We start from the raw sequence: 17893 nt of genomic DNA, 5'->3' as shown, positions 1-17893 counted from the left end.
TAATTTGTTCTTGCTTGAAATTGAAAGGACAAAACTCTTTTAGTTGAAACAAATATTCGTTTAGCAAATGAGTGTCAAGCTTCAGACGGGGGTTTTGGTAGTTGCCTAGCAACAACAACAGCGTTTCCAAAAAAGCATCTGTTTAGTACTGCTAACCAACAAAAAAAAAGTGTTGTGGACGATGTGGAGACAGGTGGCTAGTTAAGCTTTGTATCTATAGGGATACATTTAATTCAGTATGTAATTGTTCAGGAGGAGAGATGCATTCATTAGGAGGAGTTATCTTTTCAATAACAAAGTAGGACAACGAGAATATTCACAAATGCAACATGTTTGTCATTAAATACACTGCAGCACAGAAGATCGGTATTAACTCTTGGCCCATTCAGCCATCTGGTGTGGTGAAGACTGGGAACCGCCCGTGCACACTTGGGGTTACAAATCCACGCAAAAACTAATGTATAACAGGTTGATGGAAGGCAATCATTCAGTCAGGATTCATTTGAAGTGTACACCACTGGTTATAACCCAGTTTTTCTTCCAGTCCTCGACTATATTCTACACGAGGGAAACAAATAAGTCTGGCTTCCATTGGGCCAAAAACGTTACATTTTTTGTTCAGCTCTCAAATCTGAGAAATAAGAAATGTATTTATATATGTATTTGTCAGAACAAATGCAAATGGTTTATGGCCTCTTCAGTATTAACACAGTGGCGGGTGAGAGGCTCAGGTGTGAGGTGGTGTGTTTTTAAGATGTAGTAGATCCGGTTAAGACACAGTACAGATAATTCAAGGCTTAACACAGAGTTATTTGTTTCACTCACATTTGACAATTTTATGAATCGATAACGTTTGTTTGTCACTGATGTTTATTAATTATTGAAAGCAAACTCAAATTCCAAAGTAAATCAAATAAAGTAAATAATTTGCACCAAAAGCAATTTTAACGAAATAAATCAAGCTAATTAGGTCATGTATGTTACCTTCACGTCAGGCCACTGTTGACAAACCTTTCCACGTGCACCTGCCATGGTTAATTTGGCCAGGGCGAAAAAGATCACGTGTTAGTATATCCTTCTTCTGTTCAACTAAAAGGCAACCACTAGGTGGTATCGATCATCATTTTCTAAACTATTTGCTCCTTTTTTTTTTATCCAACAGCAAAAGTGTCTTATACAGAGACACCATATTTTTGTTTGTATTATATTTTGTGAAATTAAAAAAGTCAATGTTAAAATATCTTCGTGGTCAAATGAATTCTTTATTACACTCGAGAAAGACAAATAAAAAAAGGCGACTCCCAGATGTTGCTGACACTAAGACAAAGACACGAGTGGTTTGTTGCAGCAGCTTTAGGAACACATGTTGCTCTTTGTGGCAGGCCTTGGTGGCAGACCTGTTACCTGGAAATGACAGACATATTAATACTGTCACTAACCCTTACCCTGGCTTTGGCCAAAAGTTAGATGAACTTGGCATCCTCGGAATCTCCCAGGCATTGACTATATAATTGAAGGAGAAAATTAAATCAGATTAAAAAAGAAGCCCAATCATCATCTGTGTGTCGCAGCTTAATTAAGACCGTATGGAAATAAAGGAATTCAAAATTATACAACAACATAATGTGTGTCAGGGTTAGGTCTTTGCAATACGTAGATTCATCTAATGGAAAACTAAAGTCAATGCATTTTTTTTTTTTTAAATATGCTTACAGTCGGTTTTTTTTTCATTCTTGATTTATTAAACGTCTCCAAATTTATCGGACAAAATGCATTCGCTCGAGTTGATTTGACAGCCTCGATGGTCCCAATATACTCCTACACATATATGTATTTAATATATACATATGTATATTTGGGTGTGATTTTATTTCCGCGAGACTATGAAGTCGCTTTAACGCTTTAATCTCCTCCCACCTGCCTGCTGAGGTTGCGCGCTCCCGGTGAGTTTTATAGCAACTGTTGCCCAGTGAGGCAGCGCCATAGTCACCGTAGTCCTGGCGACTGTAACCCACCAACAACAACCTCTCGCTCCATCATTACCACCTCCTCCACCATCCTCATCTTCATCAACCAGTCCACAGCTCAGGTTTGAATACTATTTTTTTTTTTTTGTTTTACTATTTTTCCCCCCAGTTTAAAATCGGCCTTTTTTATCGCTTGACGGGATAATTGTACGAAGGGGATATTGATGCTGTGGTGAGTGTTTTGTCTGCAGCTGAATGAAGGGCTCGGCGGATAGCCGGGGTAGTTTGCTAGCGAGGGTGTTTCTTTGTGACGTGGTAGCCTGCTTGCTAACGTTGCCTGTAGATACCCACAGCTGTGTGGTGTCCTGGTCGTTAGCTACGTCCTCTCGAGGGGTGCCTCGCGTCTAAAACTGCCCGACACCCCAGGCGGTGTGGGAGAAAAGGGGTTTCCGCGTAACTTGTGTGCCTAAACTTCAGCATGCTGGGTGCTAGCATAGGTCTGGGGCTAGCCAATGATGCTAGCTGGTCAGCTGGAACAGGAGCAGGTGTCTGTTGTTGCTAGGTTGCTAACGCCAGCGTTGCCCCTTTACGATGCCTGTGCCGTTCTCGGCTAATGTTACAGGGATATTGTAAGTGTGTGTGTGTGTGTGTGTGTTGGGTGGTTCATATCTCGTTGGTCATGCCCAATCGATAACGTCGATCAGCAGTGGAAAGTGCAGTGAGCTAGCTTTCGATACACTAACTGCTATTGACAATAGCTAAGCCATTACTTTCCCTTTTGTCTTAGGGAGCAGGATAGCTCCGCTAGCTCTCCATCTGCCCTCTTTGTGGCATCGGGAGGCTGTGATAAGCTGTCTCGGTAACACAAGGCGAAGTTTTTTTTTACAGGGGTCAGCTTTGAGGAAAAACACCTGCACCCGATTTAACATTAAAATACCTCCAATGTTACTACACCCCCCCTCCCCCTCACCCCCTGCCGTTTTTTTTTTATCTTCTTCAAATCGTTTCGTTATTCTGAACAGGGCTGCTAACGTCAATATGTATCCACTCCTTCTGCAAAACATGTATAATTATTAAGAACTACTAGAACTATTTTATTTTGTTACGTGTGCATGTTATTCTCTGGGTGCGCATAAAAAAGGGGGACAGAAAGAGTGACACTGTCCAGGGAGCCCCAAATCGTTAGTTTATCTCAATAATCCCAGATTGAGTTGGGGCTCCTTTTTAAATTGGTTAAAAATCTATTTCAAAACAATATGCGTTTTTCCTACAATGCAATATAAACGTGTTTTTTTTAAGGTTGCTCAATGCTGTGCCCGCTTCATATGAGTACAGGCTCGGTTTCTCAACGTTGCATCACAATTATTTTGGGGTCCATTGGGTCTCCTGTGCAGCTGCGACCTGTGATTCCCGTTAGGGTAAAGCTGGGTGTGTCAGAGGAGAGGTGAGTGAGGACAGGTGCACATCTGGTAGTGATGGGACTCCTGGCCACCGAGGCTTGTCTGCATGTGTCCATCACACACTGTAAATTAATACAGTAAATTGATTAAAATTGGGGTTTAATTTATTTTTTTCAATTGTATAATTGCTGTGAGCGATGAATCACAGTACTGTACTACTCGCTTAGCCTGGCAGAACCAGAGCATTTCAAACCAATTGCATCAAAAATACAAATCGCACAATTATATTTGTTTTGCCTAATTACAGCTAAAGCCTAAAATATTGTTAATATATTGATCTGTTGGCACATACAACCCAAAATAGGTCATGGACAGACACCTCTCCCAACACACACAGAAAACAGGATGTTGGGAACTGCTAGTTATCATATCATATTACCACTTACCTGTAATCCGGCAGTGCAGAAATAGTACCATGCCACCTGCTGCCTGGATCCTGTTACATTTCCAATCACTTAAAGAGGGTCTGATTAATTCAATTATTCAGTCATCCATTTTCATGGCTTAGCAGAATACAGCATGTTTGGTTTGTTTTTTCCCCAGCCTGCCCACAATAATGTATATTGTTGATGAAAGAGGAGACTTAAAGGCCCTTGTTTTTATCCTTCCTAACCCCACATATATCAATAACAGGATACATTTAGACTCACTTTGTAACCTATGTCATGATGCTCACAGAAATGTTGACATTTCAGTTTCTTCCCATGTCCCTGTCATGAAATAAAAACAGATTGTATACGCTGACATTTACTATCAGTTTGTTATTGTCACAACTCATACTGTCCCATATTGATGCAATGTTTTATACATCAAAATCAACAAAGTCAGCCCTGGTTTTCTTTGTTAAATTAAAACTCAACTCTTAAGCAAACATCACTTTGCATATCTCCCTCCTCCTTCTGTTCCCAATCACCTCTCCCTCTTCTTGTTTTCACGCTGTATTAGCACCTGATCATGCTCCTGTTGCATGCACTGTATGTGTTTGCATGTGTGTGAAAGGGAGAGATTTGCGAATGGTATACTTTTCAACCTATTTCTCTACTTGGTCTGCCAGACTCTACCTTTTATCAGACATGATCAATAGAGAGGCAAATATGGCTCTTTGTATATTCTGGTAGAGGTGATAGTGAACCTTGCACTTTTCCTTATTTGTTGCTTGTAACGTTAGCAAGAGGAATTGAGGGGAAAAAACGCAGGGCAAAATGTTGCCCTCCTTGGTGGCTTTTGTTCCTGTGTGTCTTTGTAGGGCTTGCACTTGCTCAGTGGAGCACAGCATTTAAGTGGGCCACAAGGGAGTGCCTGAATGGTGAGGCAGGAGGTGTGGTAGTGTGTGTATATATGTGTGTGTGTGTGTGTTTGTGGAGGGGGTTGGGGTGAGGCAACAAGAGTGTGTTGTGATGCAGGGGCTCTTTCCCTCGGTTTTGGTGGGCTCAGTTGGGACCATGTGCTTTGGCTTTGAAACTGCACTGAGGAGTACGCGTCTAGATTGTCCTCTCTTCACAAGTTTGGTAAGCTGAAGGCTACAGTTCAACTTTGCAGTTTGACCTTTCTTCATCATTTTGGGTGGCCTTCATCCAACGGCTTTCACACGTCAGGGTAAAGGAGTTGCCTGTGTGCCGTGGTAGTGTATATAGGTGTATCACTTTTTGGCGAGTTTGTCATAATTTACAATGTCTTGTCTAAATCGCAGAATATGAATATTCGAACGTGATAGTAGGATATTTTTCCAAGAAACAGACTGCAGCCTGTCTAGCAACAGCCCGCTGACATGTCTGACAGTGATAGTATATACTCACATCCCCCTCCCTAAGGTGTTGAAAATAGTCATGCTGGAAGCAGATGGCTTTGCTTTAATGAATCTCAATGCCCCTGTATATTTAAAGAAAATACAGACTTCCCTGCTGCCTTACCACTCCTCACTCTCAGTGCACCAGGGACAATTGACTCAGCTTTGTAGTCCAACTTTGAGGTCGGTCACCCCAATGCAGATAAAGTGAAACCCTTCTTCCAGAGAAAAAGGCCAGTATAATATTCAAGGTAAGGGGCAGGCGGTCCCTGGTGAGATTCAAAGCTGTAGGGAGACCCGACTTAATTAACCAACAGAGGCTTGTTTTTGGAAACTGTGGTGGGGAGGAGGAGGCGGCCTTCTCCTGGAAGGAATGGGTGATGGTAGCCAGCCATATTATTATTAACTGTTAAACGCAGGTTCATCACCAGTGTCTCTTCACACTGCTTTCATTATCTTTTCACATAGCCTTGCTTAGTAAGTCAACAAGGTCTTAAATCTCTGATGCACAATACAGCCACATCGTTATTTTATTAATGGTAATGACACTATCTGGTAAAGATACTTTAAAATATGAGATAACGTTCCAGTGGTTCCTCGTACCTTCTCTTACTGATCCTGGACTTCCAATCCTAAGTAACGCTAAACCTGTAAAATTGGGAACTGACTGTGCAACGAGAAGCATCATCTATTTGGAGTTTGTTAAATATTAACTGGCTTTATGGCTGTGAACATGGAGACAAGACCATGTGTCACTGATGCATGAGGCTCTCAGTACATTAAGTACTACAAGGCAGAAACAGGTGCAAGGGTTGAGTTGCTCTTGAGCAGCTTCAGTAGCATTGATTTAAGAAAATCTGTCATGTTTTCTGTTGTATCTCGGGGCATTTTATGTCCTGGGCTAACAAAATTGTGAGACTAATTTAATAGCTTGTATTTTATTGTAATTTATATGTCTGTTACAGCCCATGTGTGAATAGAATCTGTTTAAGGGAGTTATCCATGTTTGATGCCTCCATGTGAGCCTCGACTCAACGATGCATTAAGATAATCATGTTGTTGTTGCTGAGTTGTAAAGTTGCTTCGCCAGTTTAACCAGTAGGTTGAGGGTGTGATTGTGACCATTATCTAGTAACAGTAACACTGCCTTTTCTCTGTCTTGTGCAGGCGCCATGCAGACCCCTGAGGCAGGCGCTGACTCCACCTCCACAGTCCCTCTTCAGACCACCGTGCCTGTCCAGCCTACCGGCTCCACCCAGCAGGTGCCTGTCCAGCAACAGGTACATCCAGTCTGTCTGTGTGGGTGTGTCCGTGTTGGTGTCTGAATGTTCCTGCGTGTGTGCCCGCTGTATATGCATATGTCTGTATTTGACAGTGCAATATGGGCCTTTGGTCAATTAAATAATACATTTGCAACTTTGCAATTCGTCTTGCCAGGCCCAGACTGTTCAACAGGTTCAGCATGTTTACCCAGCACAGGTGCAGTATGTGGAGGAAAACAGTGGCGTCTACACTAATGGCAACATGTGAGTCAGTCTGTTACCCGGTTTTGCTCTTACACCACTCTATAAATATTAGCGCTAAGTCTCTGCAGCCTGTTCTTTCTCCTCTTGAGTCTCCTCAAACTATCATTCATGTCACAAGCAGATGATGTTGGTGGGAGTGCATCGGTTTTTTTTTGTCTTCTTTGACTTGTATGAGGGGCAGTTGTTCAGTTCAGTCACCTGAACATGACCCGAAGGAGGCCTGTCTTTTAAGTGCTGACGCTACAGCAGGATCCCCTAGGTCTGATGAATGGAGGGTTTCATAGACCCTTGACTAAATTGCCCGCGCTGTGTTTAACCTACTGTGATAGCAAAGAGACTCACACAGGTGGAGACATAAACACGCATACTGTGCCAGTTGAGCTGCTGTCGGAAAACCTCATGTAAGCTAGACTACAAAATCAAACTATAGCTAACAGCTGGACAGATGGCCTGAGTGCCAGACTTGTGTTAACATAATATGTGAAAGTTAACACATACACCCAAATCACAAAAAAAATATATAAATACAAAATGTTATGTTACTTACAAAATAAATCCATAAAACTACCTTTTGGATTTGTACTGTATTTGGACTATACCTGCACAATTAATATTGTTGTAACGACCACATCAATAGGTTAAAATAAACAAAACACTTCTAAGAGAATGTAACAACTTAATTTGAAATAATAACTTTTGTTTCTCCATCTTGTTTTGGGCACAATGACTGACTGCAAACCTCTCTTGTGAACAGAAGAACCTACTCGTACTCAGAGCCGCAGCTGTATAGCCAGAACAGTGGAGGGAACTACTTTGACACGCAGAGCAGCTCATCACAAGTGTCCACTGTGGTGACATCTCATGGCATGACCAACAACGGAGGAGGGGGCAGTGGAGGAATGAGCATGAATCTGGCAGGGGGTCAGGTAATCAGCACCAGTCCTGGGGCTTACATCATGGACAACGCTGCACCCCACCCTGTCAGCCAGACGGCACGAGCCTCCCCAGCTACTGTGAGTGAATATCAGCCGCTAATTAGCCGTTACTTTGCCCAGACTCCCCCTATTCACGCAAATGCTCTGTTTCTGTCATACTTTATTGATCAATGCACTAGTTTGATCCAAAATATCGGATGCCAATCTCTTTAGCAGAGTTACATATTCAAACTCAAAATTGGCTTCATGTTTTCAAAATTTCAGTATGTACACATAGTACATATTTATGTCACATTATAAAGAAGCAGCTTGTGCGTGCACCTCCTCTATGACTTGTGTCTGGTGTGTTTTATCTCTGGCAATGATCCTCTGCTGATGCAATGTGCTGCGTAGGCTGTTTCTCTGTGAACTAACCACTGCCAGCAACGTTCACATTGTACCCCTTCATATTTAATGGTCAAGGAATGCAGGGCTTTGTGTCCATTTCTGATTTCATCAGTCTGTCCCACTCTTTGGTGGAGAAGAAAGGAGGGGCTACAACCTGAGACGTGTGTGGTCATACCCTCCTCATGAGTCCTGCATTAGACAAAGTGGTGCATTTTTTTCATATAGTCCACCATGCTGATGCTTTTTGGCAGTAATGTACCAATGATGCTTGGCAACTGACATTACATTATGAGGATATCACTCATGGCAGAGTTTAGAACACCCAATAATGGCTTCGCAAAGGAGAATCATTTTTATTGGTATTCAATCAAACTGTGTGCAAGGGTATTTAACTGCTGAAGCCAATTACCAGCTCATCGTTCTCTAGTCTAAGTGATGCGACAATATAAATAGGCCTCCTTGTTAACCTGTGTTACTGTGTTTTTTTTTAGGCATTAGGCTGTTTGTTAAAACGCCGGTACCCAATTAGACTTCTTCACATGCAGCTTTTCAGTATAACCCTTGTGGGTGACGACGCAGGTGTTACTAAATAATCTTGGCACACTGCCTCAGTCTTTTGTTTTTATAATGGAGACTGTCATTTTCTCTGCACATGATGGTTGTTATAAGTGGATCTGTGCTGGTGGAATCTGGAAGGGTTGTGTGTCTGCCAGCTATGCTCAATTGAAGTGCTCCGTTGAGCCTCTGGCCCCACATCTCAACTAGGCTAAGACTTTCTTTGAATGACAGGTGGTCCTGCTCTGCTTGGGTTTAGTGGTGCTTGTCTTGTGATCCTTTCTAGATTCTCTTTATTTTTGCCAGTCTACACCAGCGCTTTTATTTTTCTTGCTTTTGGTTTTATTTCCCCCCCTCCGCCCTCTTACATTTTGTTGTCCTGTGCTTCGTGGTTTATCAGATTGAAATGGCGATTGAGACTCTCCAAAAATCTGAGGGTTTATCCAGTCAGAGAAGCTCGCTGCTCAACAGCCATGTAAGTTGCTTTTATACCAATGCTTGCCCTCCCCCTTACTTTGACTTCTGCTCGACTACTGCCTCTCTCCGCTCTGTACACATTTTGAGTTTGACTTGCTGTTTTTGTTGCTTTTAAATGTTCCTATTGTTTCTAATTCACTGGCTGCTATAGAATGTTTCTGCAGAGTTGTGGTGCTGCAACATCAAAACGGACTGCTAGTCTGAGGTCTTTTCAGACAGTTTGCATGGACCTCTGTGGTGGAATCTCTTTGGTTTAAAAAAAAAAGCATGTGTTCCCTTGTAGCTCCAGTGGCTGTTGGACAATTATGAGACAGCAGAGGGCGTAAGTCTACCCCGATCCACCCTCTACAATCATTACCTGCGCCACTGCCAGGAGCAGAAACTGGACCCTGTAAATGCAGCCTCTTTTGGTAAACTTATCCGCTCCATCTTCATGGGACTACGTACAAGGCGCCTAGGGACAAGGTTAGCTTCTTTTTTCTTTTCTTTTCTTTTTCTTGACGTAAGGAAAAGTTCTCTTGCTTGGCAACTCAGGATTTTCATCTAATGGCTGTATGCTTGCGTGGCTCTTCTTACTTTTGTCATAAATTGACACCCTGATATTCTAAAAGCCTCATCCGTTCCTCTCTGTCATCCATGTGAACATTTCTGCACACGTCACTTTGAGAATCAGTAAATGTGTGTTCACCTTTGGTTTTCACTTGCAGAGGGAACTCCAAATATCATTACTATGGAATACGAGTGAAACCAGACTCGCCTCTCAATAGACTCCAAGAAGACATGCAGTACATGGCACTCAGACAGCAACCTGTTCAGCAAAAGCAGAGGTACATGAGCAACGAGGCATGCAAACAGACATGCAGCATTTCTGGGGAAACCAGTTGCAGTTTTTTATAAATACTGGTGTTATTGCAGGTTCAAACCGGTGCAGAAGTTTGATGGCTGCTCTGGGGAGAATTACTCAGGTGGAGGCCAGCCCCTTCCTGGTGGAGAAGAGCAGACGGTCATTGCACAGAGTCAACACCACCAGCAGTTCCTTGGTCAGCTGCTTTTCTCTTAATGTGAATGTCTGTGAAACCCAAAATGCCTCAAATATACTGAATATTTTGTCGTACAGATTACTCCAATTACATTTTTATCTCTCCAACAGATGCGTCGCGGGCACTCCCTGACTTTGTAGAGCTGGACCTGGGACCGAGCAATACAGAGAACATCAGCCCAGAGGATGTGAAAGCTCTCCAGTCCCTTTACAGAGAGCACTGTGAGGTTAGATAAAGGGCTCCCTTTGGCCCATGAGTGTACTTCACAAGGGGGAACAGGGGGCCGGGTCCCTCTTCAGTGCTCAAAGAAAGCTTGCTAATCCCTTTCAATATTGCAGCATTCACTGATGAAACATCATGAATATGACTAGTCCACATTTTCCCCCTTTCTTTTTGTCATATTTCTGCCTTAATCTGCCAATATCTATTATTCCCGCAATTTATGAGTTTAATCTTATTTAAGCTATCTTTAATGAGAAAGGGCAGGTAAGACAGAAAATACTGAACTAAAGTTTTACAAATTTAGAAAAACAACACGTTTAAACTTTGGCTAGATTCAGAGGGTGTAAACTTTGGGAAAGGTCGTGTGTGTTTATAGTGACAGAGATTTTTAAATGCCAGCTACTGGCATTTTGAAGCAGAATACACTCTTCATTTTGTGAACTTTTCAAACAAATCTCTATTTTGTGGAAAATGTAGAAATCAGGTTATGACCAACGACTTATGATCTAAGAGCTGTCCGCCGTCTCATGTTTTAAAAAAATTGGTTCACCAAAATTACGTGCAGACTTTGCTTTTGACAGTTTTCGCAAAAAAATGTTTTCCTTGTTTTAGAATGCTGTTTCAGTCAAAACTATTTGTGTGGTTTATGCTCTGCTTTTTTTCAGGCTATTTTGGATGTGGTTGTCAACCTCCAGTTCAGTCTAATTGAGAAGTTGTGGCAGACATTCTGGCGTTATTCTCCCCCTGACTCTGTAGAGGGTGACACTCTAACAGAGAACAGGTGAGGTCAAGCGCTTCATGTACGATGTTGAAAATCTATCAGTGTTTTGCCAGAAAGAAATATTAGTCAACCTAGTTTATTTTAGGATGATCTGAAGTCTGATTCATCAATTCCTCAGCAGCTTAAGTGAGATCGAAGCACGGCTGCCCCGTTCACAGCTATTGGAACTGTGCAGAAACGAGACTGTGCTCAAATGGATGAGTACCTGTGACCATCTAATGTACCAGGCCCTTGTGGAGATCCTCATCCCTGATGTCCTGAGACCCATTCCCAGTGAGCCACAGTCAAAGACACCTCTCACGCTTGCTTCTATGCTGTGTTCGTGCTTGTTAATCCTAAATTCACTGTTGTTGTGGTTGTCTTTCAGGTGCCTTGACTCAAGCCATTCGCAACTTTGCCAAAAGCCTGGAAGGTTGGCTCAATAATGCCATGAATGCCATTCCACAGAGAATGATCCAGACCAAGGTACACATGCAGTATTCAAACAGAGTTACGTACACAAGTCAAATCAGTTTTCAGCGGTATGGAGGTAACACCTGGGCTTTTTTTTTGTTTTTTTTTGTTTATCTGTGCTCGTTTCACAGATTGCCGCTGTTAGTGCCTTTGCGCAAACACTGCGCAGATACACATCTCTGAACCACCTGGCTCAGGCGGCACGTGCTGTTTTGCAAAACACATCACAGATTAACCAGATGCTGAGCGATCTCAACCGTGTTGACTTTGCCAACGTGCAGGTCAGAACAGCTCTTTGTGTTTGGATGTTCAGTCTTGGCGCTTTTGTCATGTGCACTATGCCATTCCTTCTCTATAATCCACTCCGTTGAAAGAGGAGAGTTTTTTTTCTTCCTTTTGTACTGTCAGTGTCCAGCTGTGAACATCCAGTTCTCTCTCTGTGTTGCTGTATAGGAGCAGGCGTCATGGGTGTGCCAATGTGAGGAGGGAGTTGTTCAGCACTTGGAGCAGGACTTCAAGGCCACGCTACAGCAGCAAAGCTCTCTGGAGCAGTGGGCAGCTTGGCTGGAGAATGTGGTCACTCAGGTGCTCAAGCCTTACGAGCACCGGCCCAGCTTCCCCAGGGCAGCTCGGCAGTTCCTGCTCAAGTGGTCCTTCTACAGGTCTGCGGGAAAATCAAACGCAGCCATACCGAGGCACCACCCCGGGGGAGTGGTGCAGACGTAACGCTCACAATGTTGTTGTTTTTTTTATTATGTCTCTGCAGTTCTATGGTGATCAGGGACCTGACCCTTCGCAGTGCTGCCAGCTTTGGTTCCTTCCACCTGATTCGCCTGCTGTACGACGAGTACATGTTTTACCTTGTGGAGCATCGCGTGGCTCAAGCGACTGGAGAGACGCCCATTGGTATCATGGGGGAGGTATAACTGTAGCATCTCATCGTCACAGCATTTTACAGTGATACACTACAATATATGACGGATGAAAAAACCTTCATTTTTCATCTGTTAAAAAAAACACCCCAGGACAGATGTTTTATCTTATTTCCAATGTGTTATCTCTATTAGATTAGAAACACATTAAAACTATGAATGCGTGTCCCTCACTAATTCTGATGTCTGTCTCTGTCTTCAGTTCGACAGCCTCAACACGCTGTCCCTCTCCAACATGGATAAAGGTATGTGACACAATGTTTAAAGAGCAACGACGTTAAACTCAACCAGTATTTGGAAAACAACTTTCAGTGAGCTCTCGTGTCCATAGCAGTGTTTCTCACACACACGCGATGCTTCACTCCCGTCTAGATGAAACCAGCGGGATGGACAGCGACTTAGACGACGACATCGAGGAGACGGGGGAACCTCTCGCAAAGCGAGAAAAGTCTGAACACGAGGTGATCCAGGTGATCCAGGTCGGGCCGCTAGAGGACGGCTCCCACCCTGTAGTGGGGGTCGTCCAGCCCGGTGTCCTCCACTCGCTGCCCCAGCCCCCGCAGGACCACACTGAACACATCCTAACCCCTTCTGCCGCTACTCCCACCATCCGCCACTGCAGCGCCACGGGCAACACCTACGCCTCCGTTTGAGGGTCTGAGGGCACGGCCGACCTTCGCTCGGCCCGTCTTGCCGTCTCGCTCTCCACATATCTTTCTCTCTGTAAGTCTAGATGTTTCCGTCTTTTCCACGCATCGTCTCTGTCTGCGCTCGCGCGGACACGCTGTCCTCTCCATATCTATACCTGTGAGTTGGGGAGTACTGAAATGATGATACTCTGGCCAAGATGTGCTGTCCGTGTCTGACTGCTTAGATTCTGGATGTGGTGTCATCCCGTAAAAGGTGTGCTCTATCGCAATGCGGCAGGTGGACGAGGACTAATTTGACCCCGTTAAATGTTGCCTGCCTCGGCATGACTCGAGGCCTCTGTCTGTCTTTACAGACGGGTTTTGTCTTGAAGGAAAATTCAACTCTTTCAAACTACTGATGTCTCAAAGCTCAAATCCATGTCACCAGTCCCAGTGGTGCAAAGTCATCGATTGACTCCAGACCTTCACTTATTGTAAATAGTTTTGCTGTACTTTCAATTGGTATTACCCAAAAAACCTGTGGTGCTATCATTGTGTTTTGATTTCCATTTATCCCTCCTAATTTAAAGCATGATTTATGTCCACATGCATTCCAACTGCTGATAAACATTTGGCTGAACAAAATATTTTTGATTATTGCATGTAGCTAAAAAAATAAAGGGAGGACTTTCTACGTATGCGTGGCATTTGAAAAAGGATCATGGGGCAGTTTTGTCTGTTCTGTTAGAAATTCACATGGTAGCCACCCACTGACAACCACTTATAGATTTTAGTCACAGAAAAAGAACCCCCTAAAGAAGTATCGGTGCTGCTACTTGTGTATATAGAAATGAGATTGAGAAGACCAGCTGTACAAAACCACTTCCTCAATGCTAGCTTTTCTATGCACTCTGTGCATAACGCTTGCCTTTCATCCTTGTAGATGCTCTGTCGTGTGTTTTACATGGCCAGCTGTAATTTTGCAAACAATTTACTGGACATGTTCCCCTGTGTGTTTTTATTTTATTTCATTTTTTTTTTTTTTGCAGTTTCTGTCTTAACGAAATCTCTTAAGTTCACAAAGGACCAAAAACAAACCAACAAGAGGAAAGCTGAGAGGGAGCCACTTGGGCCACCCGAGAGCTGTCTCCTGTCCCACAGTGCCATGTCACAGAGCAGAAGGAATGTCAGGGATTTAATGTACCTCGGCTTTATCATAGTGCCTTATCCTTAAATGCAGCTGTCCTTGTAGTCCTGACTGTGCGCTGTAGAGAGCCCACAGCCCCTCTGCGTTGTCCCAGCCACACATTTGGCTTTCTGGTGACTGGTGGCTGGATTTGGGCTGGCTCATCAGTGTTGAGACCAAGGAATACAGGCACAGACACACACCTGTTGTTTTCTCTGGATCAGCTCTACTAAGCTTATTACTTATCTGAATCACGGTCTTTAGCCTGGCTCCTGCCCTCACTCTGCCCTCCCGAGGCGTACTCTCGCATTAGCCTTTGTTATCGGGTGAAGTGTGTATGTGTGTGTGTGTGTGTGAGTGTGAACATGAATGCATAGGTCTGCACTGTGTTTTTCTGTGCATGTGTACACGTGTGTGTATATAAGCCTGTGTGTCTGCGTGCTTGTGTGTATGTGTTGAAACACATCCATCAGTCACCCTACCTCAAACCAGTGGTGCCAGCCCTTTGACGCGTGCAGCACAGTCACCAAACCTTATTGCACACACACCACTGTACTGCACAAATCTCAACGCGATAGAGAAAAACTGCATTGCTTTTCTCTCACCTCTGATACATTTCCATTTCAGTTTTCAGCCCATCAATGCTTTCATCCTTTGTTCCCTGTTTGAAGATCATCTTTGTACAGTGGACCAAAAGTAGATATTTTGTGATATTCAAAGAGATATATATATATAGATATATATACATAAATGTATAGTATATATATAATGATGATACACTACATATATTTGTTGCTTTGTATGTGATTGTTTCTTTTCATAGCTCTTCTGTAATTAGTTCATAGACTGTGAAATGGGAACGACGTGGGGACAAACTTCTGATTCATTCGACGACATCTATACTTGAACGTTCTAACATTCTATGTTGTGGAGATTATTGAGATTAATCCTCTAAATAGGAACAATTTGTTACTAAAACGATTTTTCTTGTTTGTTTTTTTTTCATGCTTGTTGAAATGGTCTGCACGATTTCTCTGCAGAAATGTTTATTTATTGATATTTATTGTGTTTTGGTTTAGATTCGACTCATTACACCACATTCTGATGGGTACTGATAATGAATCATGAATCCTACCACTGCAAAAGGCAGACCTACTGTAAAGGAGGACCATGAGTTTGTTTTGTTTTTTTGTTTTCATGTATGTAGGTTTATTAAGGTGGAGGGAAAAAAAGGGATGGCACTGTATTTTCTGTAATCGCTTGTGTAGGCTCCATCACTAGTCAATGATTCCTTCGGATACGAGAGGTCCACAGGATCTGTTTCTTTGTGCCTGTGCAGAAAACCTACGTAGCAGTAAAGGAGGGTGGGAGAGTAAGTACTGCATGTCATTTAGGTTTCTGGGTCAGTGGACTATTACAGATGTTTTATTAGAGCATTTTCATGACACTTGGGGGAAATCGGAAAAGCACACGCCGACAACCCCCAAACCTGTGGTACGCATCATACTGTTAACTGGTCCGCTGGCTTGAAACGTCTGGTCTACCAGATCTTGGAATTGAGCGCACACAAATCTAGCTTTTCTATTACTGCTTCAGAACAGTTTGAAAAGGTCAATGACGTTTTTAAGTAGCTGGAAGTTGAAGGCTTTTGGTAGTAAACTGTTGAATGCAAGTTGAGAGGACCCCGAAAAGTCATGAAAATGTCCAATACAAAAATGAATGCAGACCAAAACTTGAGCCCAAGTTCATTTAGTTGTACAGAACCTTCTCCAGAGCTGCATATACATCTGTATTCTCATAACTGTGACGGTCTATTCCCAAAAGCTCAATTGGCCGACTCCAACATGCACATGGATCTTTGTGTCATTAAAAAGAGATGGTGTTCTGCCTGTGTTCATTTTCTGGATGTTATGTAACACTTAGGAATGAAAGTTCTGCAGGATACTTTGTGTCATTTTTACCTTTTCTCTCACTGAATGATTTGATTTAATTTTCTCCAAACATGAATCTCAGCTCTCTCGTCATATAAATCAAGTACAACATTGTAGACGTAAACTTGTATTATTTTGTGCCTGAAGTGAAAACGGCGTATACAATGTTTTTCTTTCAATCTTAACTGTGTGCTTTAGGGTCATCAAGTGCTTTCTGGTCTTGCACGCCTACCATGTGCTGCTAGAGATAGTTTTTTGTTTTTTTTCTCGTTCATTTTGGTTGTTCCATTTTATTATACATAGACGTATGTGCCAGACAGTGATTTAGCTTTCCGCATCTCAAAATCGGCTTGGTTGACACTGAACTGATGCTAATGCTGCCAACACAATTGTACTTTATTTCTCAGTGTCTTTTTGGAATTGAGAAGTAAGATTGTTTCTGTAACGGCTGTTTGAAAGGAGCGCATTTCCAACCAGAAAAGAAAGAAAAAAAAGACATAAGCTATTCCTTAACTTGTCATAGGAGCGAATGCTAAGATGTTGCCTCCTCACCTGGACGACACGGCAGCTTCACTGACCCAGAGCAGACTCCAGTGCCTTTCACTTCGCCCCGGCCACAGCAGATGGCCTGGGTGACTATTGGGTCTCTAGTGGGCTACAGATCGAGGCTGAGCGGACATTTCATTGCACAGGTGCTGCCACTGAAAAGACACCAGGGAAGCAGAAAGACCTGTCTTCAGTCTGGACTATTTATTTGCTGGATGTGACTCCATAGACACACACACACACACACTTTTAGTAGTTTACACATGGTAGATTACCCGCAGACGGCTTTTTATTGTACAGAACTGGTTCATGAACAAGGTGAGTTACTGTAAGTAAAATGCTCTTATGAATTGTTTTCTCATGATCGTGATTTCTTTTGTCAAATGATATTTTCTGAATGCTGTGACCCGTTTGAGATTTGTATTTGGATGTTTTCAAGTGCCATTTGACAGTCTAGTGAGTCGTGGCCATCTGTAGCACGCTCTAATGCAAGCACAAGCATTTGGCAGTGGCATTTTGGGAAGGTTTTTATTTTTGTTCACCCTCGACAAATATGTATATATCAAAATCTGAAAAAGGTATATTTATTTGTGTCTTAATTATTTGATTTATTCTTTTGGTGAACATCTTATCAGATATGTTGGCTAAAGTGCTTTCTTTCTCTTTTTTTGGATAATGTATAATATCTGATATAATATATACACACAAATTTCATGTGACTTTCTTTTTGTGTGCAATTAAGTTACTTCTCAAATTGACAAACGAACCAATGTAGGGTGATTTGTATTGTGTATTTTACATACAAAAAAAGAGGACAATTGGGGGACTTTTATATTTATAAAGACGTTATCATTTAGTGTGTCGTATTGATGAATATAGAAACTATTAAAGACACATGTAGTTTTGTTTTCTGAATATTTCAGATCTCAGCTCAGGCTAGCTTCTTAGTGTTGTTTTCTTAAAATTTGTGACTCGTCTTTGCAGTAATAAACGTTTTCTTGTTCAAGTCAAGTGTCCGCTCATAATTTTGACTCTACGCACTAGTCAAATACCAAATTTCACAAAACCAGAATAGTTAGC

General features: G+C 42.5%; 1 protein-coding gene across 5 annotated transcripts; it reads left to right on the top strand.

The window, feature by feature from the left end:
- The first annotated feature begins 1947 nt into the window (after positions 1 to 1947).
- rfx3 (regulatory factor X, 3 (influences HLA class II expression)) lies at positions 1948 to 17796 on the top strand. 5 transcript variants are annotated; one of them, XM_068574599.1, is made up of 17 exons: positions 1948 to 2089; positions 6381 to 6493; positions 6651 to 6739; positions 7494 to 7752; positions 9017 to 9091; positions 9377 to 9558; positions 9801 to 9920; positions 10009 to 10133; positions 10244 to 10359; positions 11021 to 11136; positions 11258 to 11409; positions 11504 to 11601; positions 11721 to 11870; positions 12043 to 12251; positions 12356 to 12509; positions 12724 to 12766; positions 12894 to 17796. In XM_068574599.1, exons 2-17 carry the CDS (start codon positions 6386 to 6388, stop codon positions 13172 to 13174), a joined length of 2277 nt encoding a protein of 758 aa, XP_068430700.1. In that variant the 5' UTR covers positions 1948 to 2089; positions 6381 to 6385; the 3' UTR covers positions 13175 to 17796. The 5 variants fall into 5 exon arrangements, with proteins under 5 accessions (XP_068430700.1, XP_068430695.1, XP_068430696.1 ...); XM_068574594.1 differs by having other exon boundaries at positions 11255 to 11409; XM_068574595.1 differs by having other exon boundaries at positions 1975 to 2199; positions 11255 to 11409.
- The last annotated feature ends 97 nt before the right edge of the window (positions 17797 to 17893 follow it).

Source organism: Clinocottus analis, unplaced genomic scaffold (assembly GCF_023055335.1).
Source record: "Clinocottus analis isolate CAN_PGR_092001 unplaced genomic scaffold, fCliAna1.0.p SCAF_13, whole genome shotgun sequence".
NCBI lineage: Eukaryota > Metazoa > Chordata > Actinopteri > Perciformes > Cottidae > Clinocottus > Clinocottus analis.
This window is presented reverse-complemented; position numbering and strand designations above follow the sequence as displayed.